Below are 27568 nucleotides of genomic sequence, written 5' to 3'. Positions count from 1 at the left end.
TCTAAGAAAAACACTAATCACTAAAGAATGCACTTTCTTCTCAGCAGCCCATAGAACTTTCTCTAAAACTGACCACATATTGGGACACAAAACAAATCTCAACAAATTTGGGAAAATAAAGAGAACATCTTGTATTCTGTGATCACAAAGGAATAAAGCTGGATATCAACAGCTATAGAAACTACAGAGAATACATGAACTTATGGATACTAAATACATTTCTGACTGAAAATTGGGTCAAGGAAGAAACCAAGAAGAAAATTAAAAGTACTAGAACTGAATGAACATAAAAATACAACATACCAAATCTATAGAATACAATGAAGGCAGTCCTAAGAGGAAAGTTATATCACAGTAAGACCTACGAATGATAGGAGAGAGAAATGGGAGAGGGAAGGCGGGCAAGGGTGGAAGAGAGGGATAGAGAGATAGATTTGATTTCACACGAACAAACTGATGTGGCACCTGAAGGCCTTGGAAAGACAAGAACAAACAAGACTCAAAGACAGTATTAAAAGCCAGCAACAGTGCAGTCTCGCCCTACCAGCAAGTGATTGAAAAGACTAAAAGTCTTTCTTTTAGAAGCCAAATGTTGGCCATGAATATTGAAAAGAAACTTAATCAGAACAGTAGATTAGAGGCTCCCAACTGGGCAACCCAAGATTCTGGCTTCTATTAAAGGATTATAAAGAAAAGAAGAAAAAGGAATAAGTTGAAGACACAGTAATCACTGTGTATAAAGGATGACATACATCTTTAGAATCAATTAACATGTCTGCTACAAATTTTAGAGAATTTGAATAAAATTGGCTATGATTCAAAGAAAAAGAAAAGAAAAGAAAGAAGGTCAGGCCAGAAATGGTGGTACACAGCTTTAATTTCAATACTTTGAGAGACAGAAGCAGGTGGATCTCTGAATTCAACACCAACATTAAGTCTGCACAGTCAGTTCTAGGCCAACCAGCACTACAGAATGAAACCTAGCTTTATAAAGAAGAGGAGGAAAAAACAGACAAAACAATAAATGAGTTGGTTTTTTAAACAAAGTAATAAGATTAACTTTAACCAAAATAACTGAAACAGAGAAAAAGGATCCAAATTAATAAAACCAGATAAAGCACTTGGGAGGCAGAGGCAGGCGGATTTCTGAGTTCAAGGCCAGCCTGGTCTACAGAGTGAGTTCCAGGACAGCCAAGACTACACAGAGAAACCCTGTCTCCAAAAAACAAAACAAAACAAAACAAAAAACAACAACAACAACAAAACCCCAAACCAAACCAACCAACCAAACAAACAAAAAAAAAACCCAGGTAAAAAGAGAAGCATTACAGCAGAAACCAAGAAAAATTCAAGAGAACATTAAAAGACATGCTTTAAAAGCCTATATTAAATTAAACTAGAACATCTAAAAGAAATGGATAAACTTCAATATATATTATAACTACCAAAATTAAATCAAGATAAAGAAAATACATTCTTTTTATGGAGCCAGTATCTCTGATACCAAAACCAGACAAAGATCTAACAAAAAAAAAATTACAGGTCAATCACTCTGATGAATATGGAAACAAAAATTCTCAATAAAATACTTACAAATTTAACTCAAAAACACATCAAAAAGATTACTAACCATGATCAAGTGAGCATCATCCTGGAGACACAGGAATAGGTCAACATATACAAATCAGTAAATTCAATCCACCACATAAAGGAACTCCATCATATGACCATTTCATTGGACACAGAAAAGATCTTTAACAAAATCCAAGATCTATTCATGAAAAAAAATCCTGAAGAATCTAGGGATATGGGGGGTGGGGAGGGCAGGTTGGCATATCTAAACTAAATAAAGGTAATTTTCAAAAAGCTCTCCATTCTTGTTCAGTACAGTGCTTGAAGACTTTTTTTTTTTCTTTTTTGGTTTCTTGAGACATGGTTTCTCTGTGTTATCCTGGTTGTCCTGGAACTCACTCTGTAGACCAAGCTAGCCTCGAACTCAGACATCCGCCTGCCTCTGCCTCCCAAGTGCTGGGATTAAAGGTGTGCACCACCACTGCCCGGCCCAATGCTTGAAGGCTTAGCTAGAGCAGTAAGACAAATTAAGGAGATAGAGGGGATACAAATAGGAAAAAGTAGAAGTCAAAACATCTATTTTTGTAGATGACATGGTGGTTCTCTATAAAGAAGACCCTAAAAAGCATACCACAAAACTCCTACAGCTAATAAATCCATTCTGCATAGTAGTGGGATACAGATTGATATACAAAAATCATTAGCCTTCCTATATGTCAACAACAAGCATACCAAGAAAAAAAACACAAACAAACCTATTCCCAATAGCCTCAAAATAACAAAACAAAACAAAAAAACTTTGGGATAAATCTAAGGAAGTGAAAGACTTGTATAATAAAAATTCTGAGGCACCAAAGACACTGAAGACAACATTACAAAGGAATCCAAGGTCAAGCTGTCCACTAACTTATTTAGGGTCTGTCAGACTTCTTGTCTGTACAAGAATGACCTCCCCCGAAACTGTAGAGGGAGATGTCAGGATGTGGTTTTTGCCTTTAAAAAGCCCTTACTCTAAACGCTTGGCTTTTATACCTGGGTCCCAAATAACTGAGTATAGTCTCAGCTGGCTGGAATAAAGACTTTCAATTGGCTATAAACTGTATCTGAGTGGTCTTCTCTGGTGGGCACCCCATAATATCACCAAGGGCTAAGAACAAACCGTGATACTCCCAGATGTACCTGTATTTATACCTGGGAAATACCTGTGGTTTTCAAATAAAGAAAAACATCCAAAACAATGTCTCATTTGAAAATCAGGAGTTGAAGTACATGGTCTTTTTTTCTTTAGCAAAATTTTACAAATGCTTGTTTTCTTTTGTTTCTGAAAAGCATTAGTATGCCAAACAGAAGCATCTGTCTTAGTGACCGTTCTATTGCCTCAAGAAAATACCATGACCAAGGCAACTACAAGAGAAAGCTTTTAATTTGGGAGCTCTCAGTTCCAGGGAGTCATAGTCTATAATAGCAGCAACTAAAGGCACTTGAGCACAGGCTGAAAGCTTACATATGATCCAGAAGCCCAGGCAAAGAGGGAGCAGGCTGGAAATGGGTAATTTGTGGTTTGTGGAACCTCAAAGTCCACAGACAGTGGCACACCTCCTCTTCATTCTTTCCAAACAGTCCTACCAACTGGGAACCAAGCATTCAAACACTTGAACTATGGGGGCCATTCTCATTCAAACCACCACAATCTGTATCCTATACCCAGCTTCTAATTACCTGACTCCAACAAACTGAATAAAAGAGCAATCCAAACATACCTAGTTCTCAGCTGGAGTAAGTCTCATATTTACCTTTCAAGGCTATCCTCTTCCAAAGTGATCTCCATAAAGGTCTTCAGCTTTCTGTTCACAGTTGCTGCAACTTCCATCACCTTTGCACGTAAATGTTTACCTATAGAAAGATTGCATTGAAAAAGCAAAAGATATCAACATCAGTACATATACACATACTTGGCTGCACACATGGGATCAGTTCTTTGGCTTTTGTTTTACAAGTTAGCCCTGGCTGACTGCAGGAGAATTATGACTTCCACAGAGGTGCTATGAGAGTACATCTGCTTTCAGTGATAATGCAGTTACCAGAAAGGAATGAAAACCTGCACAAATCACATTCACCCAATGCTTATATAACTGACAGGTGCTCAGCACCCAACATCCATGCTTACATCCCCTTATATGGCATATCCTTTGTTCCTTAGAACACAAGTGCTCTGTGCATCTCAATCAGGGGAAGGCCCTCAGACAAGCCTTTTTGATGCCCAAACTGGGTCTAACAAACTTTTTTAAGAAACATAATAGACTGAACACCCTAACTCCAAAATCTGTAATCTGCATCATCTGAGAATTCAAGACTTTTTGTTCCACTTATATGTTTCAGATTTTGAAGTATTTCAGATTTAAAAATCTCAATTGAAGGATTTTCAAACAATATATTTTGCATAGAAAAAAAAAAGCCACTATGAACTTCCAAATCTGAAAGAATTCTTGTTCGAGACATGTGGATGAAAGTTATTCAGCCACTGTAAATCTTTCCAGATGTGGCAGACATCCAGTTCATGGCATAGCAGATATCTTTGCCTATAAAGGATTAGAGTTGAAAGATATTTTAACATCAGTAAAACTTTACCACATATATGGAAACCTGAATATAGTCAGCCAACAAGGATGCCACTGTACCTCACAGAGGCTGACATATTACAGGTATTGCCAATTATTTTTCCAGTACTACTTCTAAGGGATAAGCATTCAAGAGGCATAATGCCAACATGTCCATTGTTTAAAAAGAAAAATATATTTTAGAATTATTTTTTAGACTGGATTTCAATAATATTGCCCCAAACTTCCTTTGTCAGCTTCCTAAGTAGCTGGGCTTGCAGATCTGTGCTACCAAGTTCACCTAGATTTTTAGACACAAGTAACACTGGGCAAAATCAATACCAGTTCAATTTGGAGCTAGACCTAGTGGGCCAGACTTACAATCCCAGCTACTAGCAAGGGTAAGGCAGAAAGACACCAAGTGCAAGGCCTGTCTGGGTTAAAGGAAGTTCAAGGCCAGACTCAAAATTAAAAGGGGAGCTGGTATCATGGCTCAGTGACAGAGCACGTACCTAGCCTATAGAAGGCAAGGGGAGAAGAAAGAGTAAAGAAGGAAAGGAGGTAAGGAAGAAAGGGGAGAAGGGGGGAAAGGAAGAAGGGAGGGATCCAATTCTGAAGTACAGAGTGATAGTTACCTACACCCAACAGGTCAAATAAAAGGGAAAGAGGAGCTTATACAAAGAGAGGCCCAGTGGGCCATACTGTACTTAGACAGCACTCGGGAACAAGGCTGAAAAGGCTGTGAGAAGCCTATCCTGGAAGAAGTGAGGTGAAAGAGGCCAAATTCCCAAACGCCTCTAACATTAAGAGCAAACAGGACATTATCAGTAATGCACCAGAAGAAGAAGAAATAAAATAACCAACCTTTGTTAATAACCAAAATAATATGCAGAACAGCTGTGAGGTACACAATGCCTTCAATATCACCAGAAGTTACCCATGCCTTTAGTTCATCCAAAAATGACCTATAAAATCAGCAAACATCTGAAATTATTCCACATCTTAGTACTTAATAGAAAGATAAGCATGGACAAGTTTGATGCATAATTAAAACCACCACTTCTTAGGTAACATGGGAAGCTGCCTGAGGTCATCCCCTATGTATATTACATGTCAGTTCTTGAAGATGAAAAGGTAAAACCACATGGTATGCATAGGAAGAGAAGAGGAAAACTATGGCCTTTGAAAAACACTGGCTATTTTCTATAATTCAAATGTACATTAAGAGATATTTAGTGCCAGTCAGTGGTGGCACACACCTTTAATCCCAGCACTTGGGAGGCAGGGGTAAGCAAATCTCTGAGTTCGAGGCCAGCCTGGTCTACAGAGTGAGTTCCAGGACAGCCAGGGCTACACAGAGAAACCCTGTTTCAAAAAAAACACCACCACCAACAAAACAAAACAAAACAAAAAAAACCCAACAACAAAAAGATATTTAGTATGCTACTGAAAAGCAATCTGCAGCTCTCAAAATGACATAATTTCACAGAATGCATCCACACTATGTAGAGTCACATGTGTTCAAAGTCTGAAAAACAAATCCCTCTGTATTGTCCGTCCCATGCCTAGAATTCCAGTCAAAGGATAAATGGGCTGCGGAGCCAAGTTACAGCTGAATGTTGAACAAAAACTGCATTGATGTTTCATCTGCAGTCTTCTGAAAATACAGTGTGCTGGGTAAGTTCTTCTTATGTTAAAACAAACTAGTCACCCATGAAGAGGGAACTTCAATTGAGAACTGCCTCTATCAGACTGGTCTCTGGGCAAGTCTATGGCACATTTTCTTGATTAGTGATAGATGTGGGAGGACCCAGCCCTCTGTGGGTGGAGCCACCTCTGGATAGGCAGTCCTGGTTATATAAGAAAGCAAACTAAGGCAAGCCTTGGAGACAGCAAGCTGGCCGGCAAGCCTTTCTCCATGGTCCCTGCTTTAATTCCTGCCTCCAAGTTCCTGCCACAGCTTCTTTAAATGATAGAATGTAACTGGATATGTAAGCCAAATAAACTCTTCTCACACTGTTTTTGTTCAGTGTTTTATCAGAGTTAACAGAGAAGCAAAGTAGGGCAAAAGTGATACCAAAGAGTGGAATACTGCTGTGGTGGACATGACCATATTGCTTTGAGGGAGGGTTGTGGAAGGATTTTGGAGCTTTGAACTAGAGAGGCCACTGAGTGTTCAGAGCCTAATGAGCTGTTCTGGGAAGATAGGGATGTTGAAAAAGATACAAACCAAGGCTTCTTTGTGAAGTTTCAGAGGAAAGCATGATTTCTAACAGAGTTGTTTATATGATTTAATTTAAATTAATAATCTATTGAAATGAAAGCTTTTGTGTCACTAAAAGAAATTATACTGGTTAGCTGGGAGCTGAAGAATCAGCTGTGATTCCTAAGACTAGCATCACTGAGGTGATATCTGGAGAGTACTTCCACAGGGTCAGCACAAAGAGGTTGGGGGCCTTTTTGGGGGTGGGGGGAGTTGGAGCAAGACTGTAACCCAAGCTGGTAGCCAAACATGTTAATGTTTAAGAGTTTCCCACATGGACTAGTTTGGAAGGCATGAAGGGGTCATAGAAAGCAGCTGAAGCTTGGGACCATATGGCAAAGCTGGAGTCCCCACAGGGAGACCAGAAAATCACTGGTGAATGTAAAGCCCTAGCAATGGGGACTCCAGCATATTAGAGATGCCAGGTCCTTGGGACAGCCATTCAGGACAACAGCAGGTATTATAAAGAGCCAGCCTGAGTCTACTAGACAAGCTGTGTGTGTGTGTGTGTGTGGGGGGGGAGTATTCAAGTACTTGGGAGCCCAGTAGATCTTATGTGAATTCCAAATAATTTGAAGCTACACTGATGGTCTTTGGTTTTGCTTAAGTGTTACTGTTTTTATGCCTTGCTTCTTCCCTCTTATAATAACAAAATATGTAAGTTATTTTTTGTTTTCCAGGAGCCCACAGTTAAAGAAATACTACTTTGAAAGTCCAGTTTCTTTTTTTCTTTTTATACTTTTATTTTTTAAGACTTATTTATTATTATATGTAAGTACACTGTAGCTGTCTTCAGATGCACCAGAAGACGGTGTATCAGATTTCATTACGGATGGTTGTGAGCCACCATGTAGTTGCTGGGATTTGAACTCAGGACCCACGGAAGAGCAGTGCTCTTAACTGCTGAGCCATCTCTCCAGCCCTCTTTCTTTTTTTTTTTTAAAAGGTACTGAAATTTTTAAAAACCATGGGACTTTTAATGTAACACTGATACTTTTAAAGTTATACAATGTTTTATATTGTGATATTAACATGAAAGGAAAGGGCATGGTTTAATAGTGATATGTAACTCAAAATGACAATGGGTGAACTTTGCTACTTAGCTTTTGTTAACTTAGCACAAACTAGAGTCACCTGGAAAGACAGAACCTCAATTGAGAAAATACCTCCAGCAGACTGACCTGTGCGCATGCTTGATTAAGATTGATACTGGAGGGCCAAGCCCACTGTAGGAGGCGCCAGCCTTGAACAGGTGATCCTGAGTTGTACAGGCAAGCAAAAGTAAGCAGAGCAACTAAATGGTCTCTGTTTTCAGCTCCTGTTAGTTTCTATATGATAGACTGTATAGCCTGAAAGCTAAGTAAACCCTTCCCCCTCAAGTTGATTCTGGTTAGTATTTTATCAAAGCCACAAAGAAGGAAACTAGAACACACAAGTTTTTTGGCTTTTGTTTGTTTGTTTGCTTGTTTTTCAAGATAGGTTTTCTGTGTAGCTTTGGCTGTCCTGGAACCTGCTCTGTAGACCAGGCTGGCCTCGAACTCACAGAGATCCACCTGCCTTTGCTGCAAGTGTGGAGATTAAAGACCTGTGCCACCACCTACCAAAAAACATTTTTGTACACACATTTTTTTTCCCCCTTCTACCAGAATTTAGTTGTAATAAACATAGCTAAAACTGTTTTTCTCAAGGGGGTAAAAATGCCTTTGAAAACTGAGAGTACAAGGTAATAGAGCACAAGGCGCTGGGAACCAGTATAGAAAGGGTTGTGCTAATCAGAGAGAGAAGACAATTACCTGACCACATCCAAAGACTTCATTATTACTCCCACCAAACACCTTGAAAATGGAGGAAGGTCAGCAAGACATTGTGGTACAGTCAGCTCTTCAATATCAGAAACCTAGAAATGTTTCAGATTAGTATATTATAAATGGCCTGGACTGACAACTTGGTTCACACTGATATGGGTTTCTTCTACCCAACAAAAGCATTCCTAAAACTCAAAAACAAGCTTTCTTCACTATACTTAGTTATGAATATGGCATTATTTTACCCAAGGACATTTTACTCAGTGAAATAAAGGATATATCACTTAGCAAGCACTTTATCAAATAGCCTTTATCTAACTTGCTATCATCTTCTATAAACAATATACTTTATGCTAAGCTACTTTAACCAGTTCTCCTTCTCAGCCCAGATTAAAATCTCTGTCTCAGAATGCTGGTGTTTGGGTCTAAAGTTTCCCTGTTGTACAACAGACAGAGTAGGGATATATTGCCCTGATTATGAATTACAAGATGTGGAGCAGCAGCCTGGCCTCTGCCCACTAGCTTGACAGAACATACCTGTAACTAATGTGACAGATCCTCATAGGACACACCCTGGACAACACTCTACAACCAACCATATGAGGGCTGACTGGTCATTCACTGTTGACGAGTAAGTTCCTCATGGAAGCAGTTTCTGAAAGAATTTGTAATTCCCATTCCCAGAGGGGCTTATGTCTGTTTTCTCCTGTAATCACTGAAGTGTGAACATGCCCATCTCACCTTATTTCTCCCTCCCTGTCTTTTGCCTGAGTCTTGCTGTCTTGGGGACACTACATTAAATTATAAGGTTTAGCACCCACCAACCTATGTGTTGAAATATATATTTATGACACACTGAAAGTACTAAAATAAAATTAATGTAAAATACAATAACACTTTTTAGATTATGTCAAGATAAAACATCTGACAACAGCAAAGATGGAAAGGAAGTTCTAGCAGGGTGACTATCACTAGGAGAGTTCTACAAAGTACAAGGTAAGGTGAATTCATGAAGGCACTGTGATGAACTGACACCCATGAAAACCCCTAGACCAGTGATCCTCAACCTTCCTAATGCTGCCTTCAATCCCTCATGTTATGGTGACCCCCCCCAACCAAAAAAAAATATTTTCATTGCTATTTCATGACTGTAATTTTGCTACTGTTACGAATCATAATGTAAATATCTATATTTTCCAATGGTCTTAGGTGACCCCTGTGAAAGGGTCACTCAACACTCCAAAGGGGTTGTGGCCCACAGGTTGAGAAACATTGCTCTAGAGAAACCAAGTAAGAGCCAACCCATAGAAAAGATAAACTATAGCAGTAGAAAAAGCTAGGCATGGTGGCTTATGCCTGTGACACAATACTGTAGAGGGAGAGGCGGGGGTTTATCCTGAGTTCTAAGCCAAGGTGATGTAAGGTGTGAGTCCCTGTCTTAAATGCTGATGTGATTAGCTTAAGAGCAAACACATCAGTAGCTTTCTTAACATCAGATAAACTTATAAGCATCCCAAATGAAGATACTTGTCAGGAGTGGGGGTTTTATAAATCACTTATATGATACTTACAACACCTTAACTATAAAGACAGGTCAGAAGTAAAATCTAAAAACAGAATTCCTATACAAACATGAAGCTTGAGAAAGCTAGGCTGGCTACAAAACTAACAAAGCAGACTTTGTGAAGCATATATTCTAAGAGGACAGTCAAAGATAGGACATAAAAGGAAACTGTATTCTTAAATGTGTATGCAAACCAACCAGGAAGATCCCACAAGGAAAACTGACAAGAAAATGAAAAAAGAACAATCTGCAGTCAAGGACAGAGCTTTTCAGAAAACAGCGCAGTCATCAGTGCTCTTCTGAAGAGGCAGAGCAGTACAAGTCTAACTAGAAAAGGGCACAGACTCAGCTGTTGCACACTACTTGGCTCACCGCACAGTACAGGGCAATATAAAAACCATGAGCAGACTGTGCTGAGCCTGGCAAGTTCAGGGTCCAGGTCTGTGTAAAGGCCACTAATTCTTTGTAACTTCAGCTGTATAGCCTTCTGAAGTTAAGTCCTAGTGCTAGATTTATTCAGATAACTATAAATTCTACCTTATGTTTTAGAATTTGATAAACATCATGTTAACATTTTATACAAAACTTTGTAAAATTAAAATAATCTTTTTGGATTGAAGAAATAGCTCAGTGGTTAAGAGCATTTGTTCCTCTTGTAGAGGACCCAGGTTTGGCTCCCAGCATCATCATGGTGTTTCAGAAATTACCTGTTAACTCCAGTTCCAAGGAATCTGATGCCCTCTTTTGACCTCCATAGGCACCTGACATGCACACATATACATGCAGACAAACACTCACAGACATAAAAACAAAATAGTTTACACTTGACCATGCTGTATGCTGACATTTAGGCAGCAAGCAACAGTGTATCTGACAATGCCCTAGAGCGCTATGCTGACAGTGCTAGCATCTGTATAAGCATACTAAGGGTGTGGCACAATGAGAATTTGTATCTTCATTTCTCAGAATACCCATGGTCAAGCAGTGCATGACCATCTGTAAGTACATACAATCAGTGAGTAAGCTCACTCTCCTCCAAGTCACTACCTATGTGTATGTGGGACATCTCGGAGCCTAAGAAGAAAAAGTCCATTCTGTATGGTCTCTATGGTACTGTTATCACTTTCTTTATTTTTTATTTTATTTTATTATTATTTTTTTTTTTTTTTGGTTTTTCGAGACAGGGTTTCTCTGTGTAGCCCTGGCTGTCCTGGAACTCACTCTGTAGACCAGGCTGGCCTGGAACTCAGAAATCCGCCTGCCTCTGCTTTCCAAGTGCTGGGATTAAAGGTGTGCGCCACCACCGCCCAGCTGAGAGCCTGTTGTTTTTAACAGAAGAGCCCAGACTTAAGCACTGACAACAACCTGTAAATCCAGTTGTAGAGTAACTGATATCCTCTTATGGTCTCTGCATGCATATGGTACACATAAACACATGTAGCTAAAACACTCATACATAATATTCAAGCTTCCTACTGTTGGAATGAAAAGAGAAAGACATGCAGAGATGTAAACTACCGTGTACCAATAAAGTTCAGAGCAGTCCTGAACGGTTTGCCCAGCTATCCCTGATCTCATCTTCAGCAAAGAGAAACCTTGAGAAACTATCAACTCACTCAAAAGTCTGAGAACCAATAGTCATGTCCACATCATGGAGCCTAGATGCATCTCAGTCAGGAGTGAGAATATCCTTAGCATATGCTCCATAGTTGCCATATGGCTCTAGATAGCCAACTAGCTGAATGGCAAAGTACAGGAACTGGCAAAACAGTCCTGAGCAAAAGTGGACAGACCTAAGCAGGTCCTGTAAGTAGGCAGGCTAGAAACAGCAGCTTCAGGATCGACAGAGCTCACCTTCTGCAGCTGGTGGCTGGTCTCAACCACAGGTGCAGCAACCAGAGTCGAAAGCACAGCATGGTGCACTGCAGTGTCCTTGTGCCAGGACTGGAGAGTGGTGATGAATTCATGAAGAGGGGTCTGAACAGAATGAAAGAGCTACAAGAAATCACACCAGTCATTGTCAGTAGAGCTAGAAATCAGAAAGAAAGAAGGAAAGAAACGGTGGCTCACACCTATATAAAAGCAAAACAGGAGGCTGAGGCAGGAGGACTAAGGTGAGTTTAAGGCCAGCCTGGGCTACATTGTGAGCTTCACGCCAAGCTAAGCTAGAGAGTAAGATATTGGCTTAATAATAATAATAATAATAATAATAATAATAATAATAATAATAATAATAATAAAATGCCTGCTGGGCATGGTGGCATATGTCTTGGGAGGCAGAGGCAGGTTGACTTCTGTGATTACAAGCCCAGCCTGGTCTACACAGTGAGTTCAAGAACAGCCAGAGCTCCACAATAAAAAGAACCTCTCTCAAAAACAACAACAAAAAATAAAACAAACCAAAATATAAAAAATATCAATAGTAAAGAGGGAGGGATAACAGAAAAAAAGCAATAACACTAAAATAAAACCATGAGCTCAGGCAGTGTATTCTGAATGACACTACTCGATGGATGGGGTAGACTTGGCAGGGATATTAAGATCAGGCATAAGCCAAATAAAAAATGTCAGCAATGTTCACATATTTCCATCAGCTAAGGCTAGAATAAAGTTGAGACTCTTTAGTATTTCATAAACAACCTCTCATTTAAACATTTTTTTAAAAAAATTGAAACAACAATAGTTTACTGATAGAAAAAAATATCTCTTTCTGTTAACAATATAATTTATTCAGGAACTGGCTTTGTACTGTTTTTAGAAACAGATCTAGTTCCTTTGATTTTTTATTTTTTTATTTTTTTAGGACCTGGCTCCTCAATCATCTCAGTCTATGAGTTTTCCACAATCAACAGAAAACCATGGTCCCTTCAGGGTGCTCTACATGGGACATTAACAAATGACGGGAATTAGCAATCTCCCAGATAGTCACTGTCTCTGTTCAAATGAGCATCTTCACAAATATATTATCTGGGACCTCAGTCACTGAGGTAGAGAATGTGGATCTACATGCCACCAAAGAATGGTTGGCATCAACCATCACTCAATGCCTTTAGCAGACAGCACAGTGAGAGTCAATTGGACAGCCACAGTCTCTACACATGTAACCCAGCCACCCTAAGAATACCCATCCACCCTTCCTACTAACACCCACCCCATCAAATAACTCAGCACGTTCAAGCACAGTACCTGCAGACTTTCTTCAGGCTGCTTCCTGAAGATACAGGCAACACATTCCAACATCTTCTGAAACACTTTCTGGACTAAGTCAATCAGCACTGTGACTTTCTCATCTGAACCTGTTCCATGCATCATGGTATTCCCAGCTATCTCCTTCAGAATGCCAAGAAGTAATGAAACATAAAAAAATCCCTTCACTAAAAAGAAAAGAAACATTAATTACCTAAGCACACGACTTAGTTGAAATTGCTCAGTACATGTATATGGCAGTAATGGAAGAACCCACTCCTATTGAGTCAACACCCAGCATCTCGTCAGACTGAGCCAAACTAGAGCCAGCACACAGACACTTCTTCCCCAGCAGCAACAGCACAGTTGACTCTATCAGGAAACTAAGAACTTTGGTCACTGCATGTGAACAACTGGCAGTGTGACTTCTATGACACATGATTTAAAAAACAGAAACTTTCTCTTATATTAACACCTACGTGAAAACCCAGAAAAGACAACTCCAACCTCACATCTCTCAATATCATTTGATAACCTCAGAGATTTCTGATACTCAGTAGTAATTGGTTTCCTTTGTTTTTGTTTTTTGTTTTTTTCAATTACCTCCCACTGGGTACATAATCTGGTAAAATTCACTCTGTATATAAGCCTAATAACACTATTATTCCATTTACCTTTCTAATCAATCTTTCTAGTAAAAGCTACAAAACCAGAGACAGTGGTCTGCCCCCAGGGAGTGTCAAGGGGACCCTATATCACCCTAGCCACCCTAACACATGGCTCAAGTGCTGATTCACCTTTAACTTTTGGGTACTGGACAGCAAACCTCCTGCCAGAATCCATGGTACAAGATACACTAAAATAAAACAAGCATGCAATAAGGTACAGAAATGATGTCACTCATAGAAAGCCTATTGTCCAGGTGACCACAAGAATGCCCAGAGAATGGGTCTGGATATGAAGGGTAAAAAGCCATTCACCTACAAAATGGACTAAAGATCCAGCAAGCTGCCAGAGACCATAGCCAAGTGTGCCCCAAACCTTCCTGCTAACAGGAAGGCAGACTTTGCATCCCAGAAGCGCTCGAGGAATCCACTCTAGGTCTAAGACCCTGCCAGAATCAATAAGCAGCTGAATAAAACCACAAAACCACAACACTCTCATTCAGAGGACGGTGGAAGAACTCATTCCTCATATCCATTAGTCTGTGGAATATCCACTGATGGGACAGGCAATGAACTTCTTTAAACCAGGATACTGCTGACCAAGAACCAGACATCCTAATCTGGGCCACTGTGCTGGAGGAGGTGTGTGACTTGGGACAGGCTTTGAGGTTTCAAAACTCATGCCATTCCCAATGAGCTCTCTCTTTTTCTGACTAATGGCTGTGTCTCAATATGTAAGCTCTCAGCTATTACTCCAGCTCCATGCTTGTTTGCCTGCTGCCATGCTCCCTGCCATGAAAGTCAGGGACTCGCTTCCCCAATAAACTGTTTTGTACAAATTGCCTTGATCATGGTATCTTATCAGAGCAATAGCAAAGTAACTAAGACATATAACTAATTTCTGAAAATGGCTTCTTCATTTTGCCTCTTTCAAGCAGAGCAAAAACTTCAAAACATAGTAGACTCTACTTACCTCCCTAAACTACTGGACTCAGGTCCAGCTCTGAACCTGATCTAAAGAGCTTGGGCACTACCATGTGATAAAATGGACTAACTGGACAGCAAAATCTGGTTAGTTCTATAATACTAAATTTTATACATAATTAAAAATAGATTCATCCCTTAGGCAAAACAACTCCTAAATGATGAAGTGATGGATGAATTTTGATTATTTCAATTCCAAGTAGATCACTCACATCACTTGAATGCAATGGCTAACTTCACCCAACTAAATGTGCTAAACAGAATTCAATGAAGGATGGCCTCGCTCATTAACTACTAGACTTTAAAAATTGAAAATTTCAAATGTAGGAAGACATTTGCATAGAGCTCAGTTACTGGGATGTGTAGTTACAAACCACTACTAGCGGTCCATACCACAGAAGATGACTGGGGCCTTGGGAAGATGCAAGGTCATAGCTCAGTAGAGCTCTTCTTGTCATATACTGTGTCAGAGGCATCACTAGCTCTGGTGCCAGGTGTGCCACCCTCCTGGCCACATCACTTACACCCTTCTTTTGGGAGGGTCTCTACATAGATGCCAGGTGGAGAAGTCTGCCCACTAACACGGCAGATCTAGGGAGCAGAACCCCCAGGAACCCTGTCAGAAACTGGACAGTGCGCCTGACATCAGACGCATCCTGAAACTGCCAGCTGCATTAGCTAATAAACAACTGCTCTGGCAAAAGTCAGTATGTGTTACTTGGAACACATGTCAAGTGCTTGGAAGCCAAATTCTTACCTACAGAGGAAGGGAATGCAGCTATAAATACTTATTGCTTCAAACATTCCCTTAATGGATGAATAATACAATGGTACCTGTTTTCATTATTCCAAAACTCCGCTGTAAAAGTTGCATTTGAAAATTAGGGTCTCCAAGTCCTACCATGACAGCATCTTTACAGACAGCCAGGTAAGTCTGTAAGACATGCAAGGGTCCATTAACAACAAAAACCATTTAACAAGGAAGGCAGTCAAGCCCACAAATCCTCTCTTCCAAGATGTGACGCACTAATGTTATAAAAAGATGTCCACAACTATATTGCTAAAGGAATTTCCATAAATACACATATTTTCATTGTTTCTTTAAGAACTCTGTAGACAATGTTTGCAATTCCATCAACCTAACCAAATGCCCATTCATGTGTAACATGTTAAATTGAACTGAAATTATGTATATTGTGTTTTGTAAAAAGAAATGCCATTTTAGGTATTATAAAGCAATATAAGGGTCTAAAACCACTTTACAACAAAATAAGCCATCAAGAAAATATAGCAAAAGGTCAAGAGAAGAAGCTTTGTATCTCAGCGGCTGACCTGGATTATCTGTTGATAAACATCCCTCCGGAGCTTCAGATACTCCTCTTCTTGGTCTTCAAGAAGAGGTAAAATTTTGTTTTCTAACCAAGACCCAGTGTCATTCAAGATGGACAGATGAATTTTCTCTTCTGAGCAAAACTGTCCAACACAACAAGGAAGCTAATGAATAACAAAAGCAGCCTTGATACATAATGCTTAGACCAAGAGAACCAGACAGCATACCTTGTACTGAAGATGGACGCTCATCCTACAGTACAGACCAAAGGCATGCAGGGCAGTTGCTTTGTTGAAGTTGAGGGGATTTCCACTTGGAGACTGAAGAAATGATTCCAGATCTGCCTGTAAAATTACAAGCCAGGGCCCACACTCTGAATGACATGTGACTACATCAAAACAAGGTGGAAAGTGCCTGGCCACAGGCACACAAGAGGGTTATAGCAATGCAGCTCAGGCTGCCATCCTTGCACCTAGCACTACCAGCTCATTGTTAGAAGCACACAACATAGTTGGCAGGTACACAGGGCCACTGGACCACTGCCCACAAGTACCACAGTCCATTTCCTCAGGGCAGGCTCTGCCGAACCACCATCCTGGGTAGTAGCAATAAGAACTGTTCAGTGGAGAATCATACAGGAAGTGACCAGGGTTGCAGCAAAGGAAAAAAGGATTCCGAAGAACACTTGGGAACAATGAATTCATGTCACATAGTTTCCCAAGAGTCCTAGAAAACACAGCTTAAGACTTAAGGGAGCTAGTACTTCCTCACTGACCACTATGCTGGACAAGAGATGAACTGGAGCCCTGACACACTAGAAACCTTGGAGAAATGTGGGCTCTAAGCATTGCTTGTAGGGAGACAGGCCCTGGAAATGAGTCTGCTCCCAACCTCTCCTGTACACTTCAGAGTCTAGATGCTCATTCTCAATTTTTTTCCTGCTTGCAAACATTACAGCACCAAAACATGAAAACTCTATCTTACTGCATCACTGTTACTGCTATATGAAGTCACTTTAACTTCCAGGATAAGTAGTTACCTTGGAACCCTCAAGTGCTTTTAAAAGCTGGTTCAGTTTCTTCTGGGGTGCAGAGAAGAGACACTCTCGATTCTTTGGATGAGTCAGCAAATATTCCATGTACAACAATGCTAACTCAGGTTTCACTAAGCACGTGTCATTGATTTGCACTTTACGTTTAGAGGCCAAATTACTCTGAAGAAAAGCAGTGAAACAAAGAGGCAATTAGAAGCTGTGTTCCCAGAACATTGCACAGTTTCCAGATGCCCTTGTTCTCCACATTTCAGGGGCACAGCTGTAAACAAACCTTGGCTTGAAGTGGCACTGTAGGCAGCCAGTCCACAATGAGCTCCAGGACATGCCCCACTTGCCCCCAGGAACAGAGACAATCGAGCAAGGTACAGTAGCTCCTGCCTGTAACATTCTCCTCCTGATTTCTCAGAACAGAAATCACACCACAGCTGAAAATGTCAAGTACAGAAAACATGGTTAAAATCTCTACAAAAAACTCCCACTTTCCCACAGGTAAGGAAAACCAAGACATAATTTGTATCAAGGGAACACAGGCCTCATAGTTACACTGGTACTTGTTCTACCCTGAAATCCCTAACAGTGTGCAGTATGCAAAAGGACATGACCCACACTTCAACCTTCTGTTTCCAGAGCCAGCTGTCTTCTTGAGGTCCTAATTTAGGGCACTATTTTTTTCCTTTTTTTTTCTTCATATATTCTGATCACAATTTTCCCTTCCCCAACTTCTCCTAGATCCTTCCCATTTCCCTCCCCAGCTAACTCCATCCCATGAGTACTCACAGCATAGCCGGCAGTGACCTGAGCACTAGAGATAACTACGCTGGGCATGAGAACATGCCCAGACGTCAGGTAAAGTCATAGTCAAGGTCCTCATGGTCTCTCTCAACAACTTCAGAGCTCACTGAAATCACATCCTAACTATCTCTCCACATAGCAGCAGGGAAGGCAGGAGAGGCACAGAGTAGAGGACATCAAACCCCAGTGAGAACAGATTCTTGCACTGTGACAGCATACCTGAACATAGGGACAGCAGAGGCTGGCAAGAAGGACATTAGCATGAACAAAGGGATCTTACAGCACTCATCCTGGGAACACAAAAAGAAACATCAAGCTAATGAAAGATTTGACAATAGTCACTGCCTAGAGAAAATCAAATCTATTATGCCCCTTGGGTTGAAGATGAGATTACTTGAATCAAGTATCCTGATATTTCTTTTTTTTGTTTGTTTTTTCGAGACAGGGTTTCTCTGTATAGCCCTGGCTGTCCTGGAACTCACTCTGTAGACCAGGCTGGCCTCGAACTCAGAAATCCACCTGCCTCTGCCTCCCAAGTGCTGGGATTAAAGGCGTGCGCCACCACCACCCGGCATCCTGACATTTCTATACCACCTTTACTACTGAGCAAATACTAAGTGCAGCAAGTACAGTCATAGAGCTGTATGTAAATACTTTTAACACTTCTAATGACAAGAAAAAGTTGACTAATTATCCTGAACAACATGCTTGAGAGTACTATGCTATTCAGATAATATTTTTACAAGATGAATCAGATAATGTTATTTGATGGAATACACAGGCTTTGTAGCTGCAAAATAAATTTCAGTCTAACTGGATCCTACACCTAAGAGCTTGCATCAAGGAAAACCCAGAGGAAAGGGCCTAAACGCAGTTGGTTTCCTCCTCCTAAAATGCAGAGTGCTGTTAGAGACGGAATGAAGCCAAGCACGAGAAAGCAAGCTCAGTGAGACCCACAGTGTATGAAGTGCAGTAAACTGCACCTTGATTAGTACTACGACTGCAACAGTAAAGGAAGCTGAGCAGGCTTTAATTTCTCAGATTCCATCAGGAATCCCACATAAGGATGGGGAGAAGGCTCAGTAGCTAAAGTCCTTGCCATTCAAGTTTCAAGGGTAGGGTTAGGATTCCTAAAACTGACATAAATTCTGGGTGGGTGTGGCAGCCTATCTGTAATTCTAGTGCTCAAAAAGAGATCCTCAGAGCAAGCTGATTAGCTAAACTAGCCGTATTGATGAATTCTAGGTTGAATTCATCGACCATCCCTCAAAGAACAAGGAAGAGAATAATTGTGTCCATCCTACAACATCTAACAAGAGGACAGGGGTACCACAGCAAGGTGTAATGTGGGGAGGGGCAAGACAAAAGTAAAAAAAAAAAACAGAAGTCGGGGAGGAAATAATGACTTTTTTACAAAGGCTTTAAAAGATTTTATATAAAAGCACACAGAGGAATAATGCATGTGGCAAATTTACAGCGTATAGTCTCAGTACCAAGACTATAAAGTTTCCTCTAAAATTCAAATTGAAATTTCACTGTCTCTAAAATGGTAATTTGGAGGAAGGTCTTTTAGAAATGACTAGGTTAGCCGGGCAGTGGTGGTGTGGTGTGCACCTTTAATCCCAGCACTTGGGAGACAGAAGCAGGTGTATTTCTGAGTTCGAGGCCAGCTTGGCCTACAGAGTGAGTTCCAAGACAGCCTGGTCTACAGGGTGAGTTCCAAGACAGCCAGAGCTACACAGAGAAATCCTGTCTTTAAAGAAAAAAAAAAAATCTAATTGCCGAAGATACTACACACTTTGATTGATAGACAAAGAGAGATCAAGCTGGAACTCAGCCAAAAACTTCCTCTTTCAGGCTGGCCGGCTATGCAAGCTGCTAGAGAGGCAACTGATGGTCTTTCCCTTCAGCAGACCCTGAAAGCAACAATATGGGTGTCAGGTGAGATGGACCCACTGGTATAATAGTGGAATAACCAACCACTTTAAAAACTGACCAAAAGCCATGGCCAAAGTGTAAGTCCTAGTGGGAAAACTACTGCTTTTGCTTTGCTAAATATGCATGCTGTCAAACTACTTCTAAATCTGTAAATTTAAACCCATAGATTAGTGCCAGTTTCAACCTTGGTCAAAGAAGCCTATTTTTGAGGTAGGTATCAATGAATGCAGAGACTCATACCTGGTAAAAGTACTGAGACTGACTGGTGAATACTCAGCCCTAAATCGGGCAGCACCATCAGCTCCTTCCCTACCAAAGCTCAGAGAACATCACGGAAGAGGGAGCAGGAAAAACAAAGCAAGACTCAAAGAATAGGGAAGCTGCTTTCCTCCAGACATGACACAGCTGTGCCACCGATACACTCATAGATGCTGTGCTTAGCTGGACAAGACTATACAAGATTGAGCCCTTCAATATTCCAGCTTGGAATGAGCTTACGAGACTCCACTCCTAGCTGAGGGGCTACTGGAAGTTCATAGTAGCTGGGTGAAAAGTCATCTTTCTTGTCCATAATCTGGTAAATATTATATATATATATGCAAGCAAGCAATCTTAATTAAACTCAGGAGATAAATTTTTTTTAAAAGATATAAAGGTCATATTGGGAAGAAAGGGCTCAGAGAGCATAAAAGGGAAGAAGAGACGAGAACAGGAGCAGTGCATAGCATCAGAATAAAGGAAGGGAATGAAATCATCAGAGGACATTTTTAAAATACATTTTTATTTAATAAATCTATATATTTAACATGGAGATATATGTATAAAACCTCATGCCAAGATAAGGGCCACGACAACCTTCCCATTGTATATACAAGACAGAACTTCTCCTAAAGATGAAACCTATCACCACAAACTTACTTATAAGAATGGCCCACGCCGGGGGATGGTGGTGGCACACACCTTTAATCCCAGCACTTGGGAGACAGAGGCAGGTGGATTTCTGAGTTCAAGGCCAGCCTAGTCTATAGAGTGAGTTTCAGGACAGCCAGGGCTATACAGAGAAACCCTGCCTTGAAAAACAAAAAAACAAAAAACAAAAAACAAAAATGGCCCAGACTTACCTTGAATACCTGCAGGTACTCTGGAAGCACTGAGGCGAACTTGTTGATGGTATACACTTTGGCCTCTTTATTATTTTCCAGACTTCTATGGATGTTCTTCCAGAGGATCACAATGATTTCTAGTAAACCTGCCATGGACGCAGTGTCATTCACTGACAATGTTTGCTCTAGTACCTAAGACACAAACAATGTTACTGTGAAAGAATCTAATAACAAGTATTAAAAGTTCTAAAGCCCCGCTCAGAATTACAGACACAAAACAATATAAATATTGCAATGTCAACTTCTATGGTACAATAAAACTTTCTTCACTATTTTAGAACCTCATTAGACTACGGATGTAGATTTATTTCCAAATTCCATCCAAGAAATAGACTGTAAATTAACTATATTTTTAAATGAAAGTCTATATGAACTAAAACTCTTCTAAAATCAGAAACTAACACACCCCATGCAAATGGGATTACAGTACAAGGTCATTGCTAAGCATGGCTGTACAACTTTAGCCTGCCCAGTAGGCAGGCACTGCTAGACACTTTTTTCCTAAGACCAGCAAGATCTAACTCATAGCTGGAAAGTGATTAATAGTAGCCAACCATCACTAAAATCATAGGTTTCTTTAACTTATTGAAAAACAAACCTGTTTATATTTTCCTATTAACAATGCTGGCAGTTCACAATTAACCCATAGCAGAATGCTCAGTGCAAACTAGATGTGCATAACAAAATCCCTGTCTCCAGAGCTGGTGACCAGACTTGGCTTGTGACTTGGGGAAACACAGACACACACACACAGATGACAGAAGCAACTTCCTAACGTTGAGATGAGGAGGATGACTCAGCTTAGTTTTCACCATTCAAAAGTGAGTACAAAGCTGATCCTGACTAATAAGAATACAAAAAAGCAAACATAGTTTCTCCCTAGTAACTGTGTTGGCATACACTAAATGCTTTGGAATGTAATAAGGCCAATCAGACTGATAAAGCAATCTTGGATACTACCTGAAACATGTGACAAACTGATCAAAGTTTTCCTTCTGCCTTGACCTTACCTTTTCTGTGCTCTAACTCTGTGAACAGAAAAGCTACTTAGTAGAGAACGCTTACATTTATACTTAGCATTACAGCATGTGATCTTTATGTATTTACCAGCCTAAGAAACATAAGTAATTTATTTATTTTAAAGTAAACCACAGAAGCTCAATATTTTAGCACAGCAGACTCATTAGAATTTATGAAACCCACTCTTCCCCTTTGAGAATAACACTTGACAAATGTACTAGGTTCTTAAGTAATGGTTCCTTGTTTTATTTTAGCAGAATAGGCTATAATACCAGGCTTCTAAGTAATAGTTCCAATGTTTTGTGTTAGCAAAGACTATCTTTGGACATTAAATGATGGCCATGAAAAGGTCTCTGTTTGAGATAGGGTCTTTCTACATGGCCCTGGCTGTCGTGGAACTAGCTATATAGACTATGCTATTCTTAAACTCACAGAGACCCATCTGCCTCTACCATCCAAATCCTGGGATTCAAATTTGTATGCCTCCATGCCTGGCATCATGAGAAAATCTTTAAAAAAAAGTTCCTTAAAACCTTGGGCATAGTAGTGTGTGCTTATAATCCCAGCACTCAGGAGGCAATAAGAAGGAGGACTGTCACAAGTTCAAAGCAACCCTGGGATTTCCAGGACAGCCAGGGCTACATAGTGAGACTACCTTAAAAACAAAATTAAAGCAGGGCAGTGGTGGCGCACGCCTTTAATCCCAGCGCTTGGGAGGTAGAAGCAGGTGGATTTCTGAGTTTGAGGCCAGCCTGGTCTACAGAGTAAAAATTAAACATTTTAGATACACACATACACACACACACACATATATATGTTCTAAATATACTTAAATGACAAGTTATATATTTTTTTTCTAACGTGAGTTACATTGTAGATATGTATTCTGAGCCTCTGTCAACCTAGAATGAGAATTTATTCAAATTATGTTTTTACATAAGGTACAATAGAAATGATTGCCTTTTTTAATGATACAGAACTTGACCTAAAAGATACTGCAAGCTTTCACAGTAGTATGTAGCTGTTAGTAACAAGGTTAAAGAATGTCTTCAATATTTACAATACGTAAAACATTCTCAACTAGTACATTACCAAATTCATGTTCACTTTCGCAAATTCATTTGCAATCCCAGTACAAGGCTGCAGTGGCCCACAGCAAGATGTTTGCCCACTTCTACCAATGCCAACTATCTCATGTGGCAGTCTGATAAGTAGATCACCTACTGATCACATCACAACCCAGCTAAGTGTCCCGGAAAAGCGTCACATACCCTATCTACAATGCAGAAAGAGTAGAAGAGCAGAAGGGACTCAAACTCTACCAATCAGACAGCTCTGAGGACATGAAAAGGTACTGGTCAGCCAAGGTATGAACACAAAGTCACAACATTCTATAGTCTATTCTCCTTCCACTGCACACCTACTTTCTATAGTTCTTTAGCAGTATTTACTGACAATTTCAGCCTAGCCAAGCCAAATAGAAGGACAAAGAGAAAAGGACATCAATTCAGGGGTGGAGCTAGTTGCCTGTCAAGATGCAATGGGGAAGGCACACTGAGATAACCATGATACTGGCATAATCCATGAAAGAGGCAGTCTGAATAAAATTGCCTAATCTCTCTAGATGGGCCATAGGGTAATAGGAGCAAGCCCCAGGTCTTAATCATATAGTCATACTAGTATAGAACTTTAGCAAAGGAAATTTGTTTTGTGATACAGGACAGATTTCTAATCTATTTGGGTACTGGAAAAAAAAAAAAATCCCTCAAGTTTTACTTTAGATATGTAAATTTGAAGTGCCTATATATAAGCTTAGATACTGCTTGAAAGCAGTAAGTGCAGTCAAGTCTCAACTGGCTATTACTGGATATTTGGGGACTTACTAAAAGACTAATTTAAGACATTTCTACAAAAAGCTTGCACCGAGCGTTTCTAGAACATCATGTTAGTGACTCTGACAGACACCAGCTCCAAGTCCAGAATCTAGCTCAATAGTGTTACACACAAGATGAACTGATCACAGAGAGGGCCAGGACAAAGAAATACAGGACAAGCTGCCACCAGCAAGAATATTCTTCTTTTTACAAAATCCTACCAGGCTCTAAAAGTACAAAAGATATACCATAATTCTTTTAAAAATATAATTTATGGGGCTGGAGAAATGGCTCAGTGGTTAAGAGCACTGACTCTTCTTCCAAAGGTCCTGAGTTCAAATCCCAGCAACCACATGGTGGCTTACAACCACCTGTAATGGGATCCGATGCCCTCTTCTGGTGTGTCTGAAGACAGTTACAGTGTACTCATGTACATAAAATAAATAAAATCTTTAAAAAAATATATAATTTATGACTCTTCAAAAGCTGTACTTAAGAATTTTATAAGCTGTACTTTATTGAAATAAATGGGAAATTAAAACATCCTAACAACCTATAAAAATGATACCAAAACAAATTCTGCTTGTTTTTAGTGTGAAGTAAGAAAGACACTTACACTGGCATTCTCCTTCTCACACTCCTTATGGGCCTCTGGGCACTCTCTCAGAGTCCTCTGGATACAGGCATTCAAGCAGTGGCGGATGACATGGATGAGCTTTGCTAAAGTAGTTAAGATAATCAATAAAGAAATGCATCTTCTATAAAATAAGCTTTCCAATTAGAAAATTATAATCTCAAATAGTAAAGAGGAAAACCATTAAGGGATGCAAGAAAGCATGAAGCTCACTAAGTGAAAATACTGAGCATCTGTACTGTGCACTTTGCTGGGTGAGAGGCAGCAAGAGATGGGGGAAGCAGAGATTCAGACCTATGTTGGTGCTGGCGGTATGCTCATGAGCATACTGATAGAACCTCCTGGCAGCTGCGCGATTCATCTGGATCAGCGTGACACAGCGCTCACACCACACTTCCTCTGGCTGGTTCACAGGCAGAAAAGAGTTGAAGATGAGGCTCACTAGGCGCCGAGACACAGGCCGAGAATCCATTTCCAGACGAACCAAAATGTCCTCCATGGGGCATATTTTCCAAAACTAGGAGGTGGGGTGGTAACATGCAAAAGGAAATAAACAGTGGTTCCTATAATCTTGAAAACTGCTAGTTTCCAGAATATAACCAAAGAACTAATTTTTTTATACTCAAGAAAAATCCTAATACCTATACCAGAATCTGACTTTTCTGTAAACAAACCTACATTTTAAAGAAATGTAATATGTAAGGTATAGCATGAGGCTGTGGAAAGGCCAACTAGGATTCTTTAGCAGCATGATTCATGCACGAATGATAGCTCCAATTAATAAAGATGATCACTTCTACATTTGTAGGTCTACTAATCCACTGGCTGGTCTATTAGCAGGAAGACACTTTTTATGTACTAATAGTTTTGATGTGACCACTTTACTCTCTTAAGAGACCCAGACCATCTCTCCATAACACTGGAGGACTGCTGGCTTGCTCTTTCTACTGTGAACAGTCTCCTTGTCCAACTCAGAAGCTCACACAATTGCACATTCCACAAGAGACAGATATTGGCACTGTTTATGGTGGTGTTTTGTGTGTGTGTGTTTTAAGTCAGGATCTCAAGTGTCCTGGCCAGCCACAAATGTACTTTGTAGCTGAAGATTAACTTAAACTTCTGATCTTCTTCCCTCCACCTCCTGAATACTAGAATCACAGGCATACAGCACCACATATATTTATGCTAGGGACTAAACGCAGGCCTTTGTGTATTTTAGACAGGTACTCTGCCAACTAAACTACAACTCCAACTCTAGCATGGGCTTCTAGCACCTGGGCAGCTCCTCCATAGAGCCTATGTCTGTCCTCACCAAAGGCTAAGTCCAGATAAGTTATACATGCATACAAGGTTATCACTCTGAACAGTACACAAGCAGATATGTGGGAGGCAATGCCCCCAGCAACCAGTATTTACACGGACAGTCAGGAACGCTAGCCTTGAACTCTTTTTAACCTTGAAGCCTTCTTGTCTCAGTGATAAGAACACCAGCCTAACATTTATGAGGTCCTGAGTTCAATCCCCAGTATCAGAGAAAAAAGGTTAAAAACAAAACAAAACGAAACAAAACAATAACTGAATTAGAACTGGAAAGAAGGCAACTTTCATGTCCTCTTTATGATGTCAATAAATTGGCCTATGTCCAGTGCATGTTTACCATGTTACAAGTAATTATTTGTTTAAAAAGAAAAAAAAAAACAGCAGAACGGCTTTTAGCTAACCTTTGCAAGTAATATATAAGTGCTAAATATGTATAGATCCACCAATTATTTCAATGACTCCCCCCGACCCCACCCCCAGTTTTTTTGAGACAGGGTTTCTCTGTATAGCCCTGGCTGTCCTCGAACTCAGAAATCCGCCTGTCTCTGCTTCCCAAGTGCTAAGATTAAAGGCATGTGCCACCACCGCCCAGCTATGTTTCAATGTTTTTAATATGTAATAAAAAATATAAGGGGAGGGCCTACAAGATGGCACAGGGATAAAGGTGCTTGTCACCAAGACTGACAACCATGGCTCAATCTCTGGAACCCACATGGTAGAAAGAATCAAGTCCTTCAAGTTTTCTTCTTACCTCCAACAGTATACAGTGCACACAAGCCCCATTACACATGAAATAATGATTTAAAAATATGTAAAGGTGATTGCTTAGATTAGTCTTTGCAAAATGAAAAACACATTATTTCTACAACCTTATATGAGGAACATAAAACAACATTTTCTGACAATCTAGCAAATACATTAGTTATCAAATTGATTAATTTAATTGGAAGGTTCCTAGAATTAACATTAGGGCTTTCTGTTAGGTGGTGACAAATGTCCTTTGCCTATCTCAGTTTATCTTAACATGTCCTCTTACCTTTGCAGCTCTCACAGCCTTGATCTTCAGCAGCAACTCCACAAAAGCCACCCGTACTTTCTCTGAGTTATCGTGGAGACTATACCTGAGTAGTGGCAAAAGTTGTTCTAATAATGGGTGGCTCAGTCTGTTATCCAAAATAATTGGCAAACACTACAGAGAATGGGGAGAGGGGAGAAAGCACTTCAAATCAGAATACACCAATACATTTAGGTAGGAAGCAGCTAAGATGATGCTCAGTCCCATTCTTGACAGAAAACACCACCTTCGTGAAACTGCACATCAAAGGCATGCTTTGGGGCTAGTGAAATGGCTCAGTAAGACATTCCACAGAGGCAAAAAGGAGGACTTTTATAGAGCTAGAATACTATGCCCAGCCCAAAACTAGTACTTTGGCAACTAGACATTTTATAGAGAAACAGGGTCTCTCTCTAGGCAACTCAAGTGACTTCAAACTCGGAACCGTCCTGCCTCAGGCCCCTGAGTATTTCTGCTATATATAGGTCTTGGCTACACACCTAGCTAGAAAATACTTTAAATCTGGATTTTAGAAGCTTAGTTTGGAGACTGAAGATACGGCTCAACAATTAAAATCATATACGATGCTTGCAGAGAGCTCAAGTTCAGTTTCTCACACCCACAACAGGTGTCTGTGTCTCACAAGAACCTTTAACACCAACTCCAGGAGAATCCAATGTTTCTGGCTCCTCTAGGAGAGGACCTTAGCTCAGCTCCCAGCACCTACATGAAGGCTCACAACCATCTGGAACT

At 40.2% G+C, this 27568-nt stretch overlaps 1 protein-coding gene across 3 annotated transcripts in view; it reads right to left on the bottom strand.

Moving 5' to 3' along the window:
* Ncapg2 (non-SMC condensin II complex subunit G2) overlaps positions 1–27568 on the bottom strand; it is a 60293-nt gene that overhangs the window by 7282 nt on the left and 25443 nt on the right. For all 3 annotated transcript variants that reach the window (XM_031355800.1, XM_031355801.1, XM_031355802.1), the window contains exons 13-27: positions 26798–26950; positions 24736–24958; positions 24424–24527; positions 20872–21045; positions 18032–18102; positions 17292–17445; positions 17006–17179; positions 16194–16310; positions 15969–16109; positions 15471–15570; positions 12988–13175; positions 11656–11796; positions 8226–8329; positions 5034–5134; positions 3366–3465 (exon numbers count right to left, since the gene is read on the bottom strand). In XM_031355800.1, the coding sequence (XP_031211660.1) occupies positions 3366–3465; positions 5034–5134; positions 8226–8329; positions 11656–11796; positions 12988–13175; positions 15471–15570; positions 15969–16109; positions 16194–16310; positions 17006–17179; positions 17292–17445; positions 18032–18102; positions 20872–21045; positions 24424–24527; positions 24736–24958; positions 26798–26950 (2045 nt within the window). The remainder of the gene's footprint in view (positions 1–3365; positions 3466–5033; positions 5135–8225; positions 8330–11655; positions 11797–12987; positions 13176–15470; positions 15571–15968; positions 16110–16193; positions 16311–17005; positions 17180–17291; positions 17446–18031; positions 18103–20871; positions 21046–24423; positions 24528–24735; positions 24959–26797; positions 26951–27568) is intronic.

This window comes from Mastomys coucha, unplaced genomic scaffold, assembly GCF_008632895.1.
Source record: "Mastomys coucha isolate ucsf_1 unplaced genomic scaffold, UCSF_Mcou_1 pScaffold6, whole genome shotgun sequence".
Taxonomy (NCBI): domain Eukaryota; kingdom Metazoa; phylum Chordata; class Mammalia; order Rodentia; family Muridae; genus Mastomys; species Mastomys coucha.
This window is presented reverse-complemented; position numbering and strand designations above follow the sequence as displayed.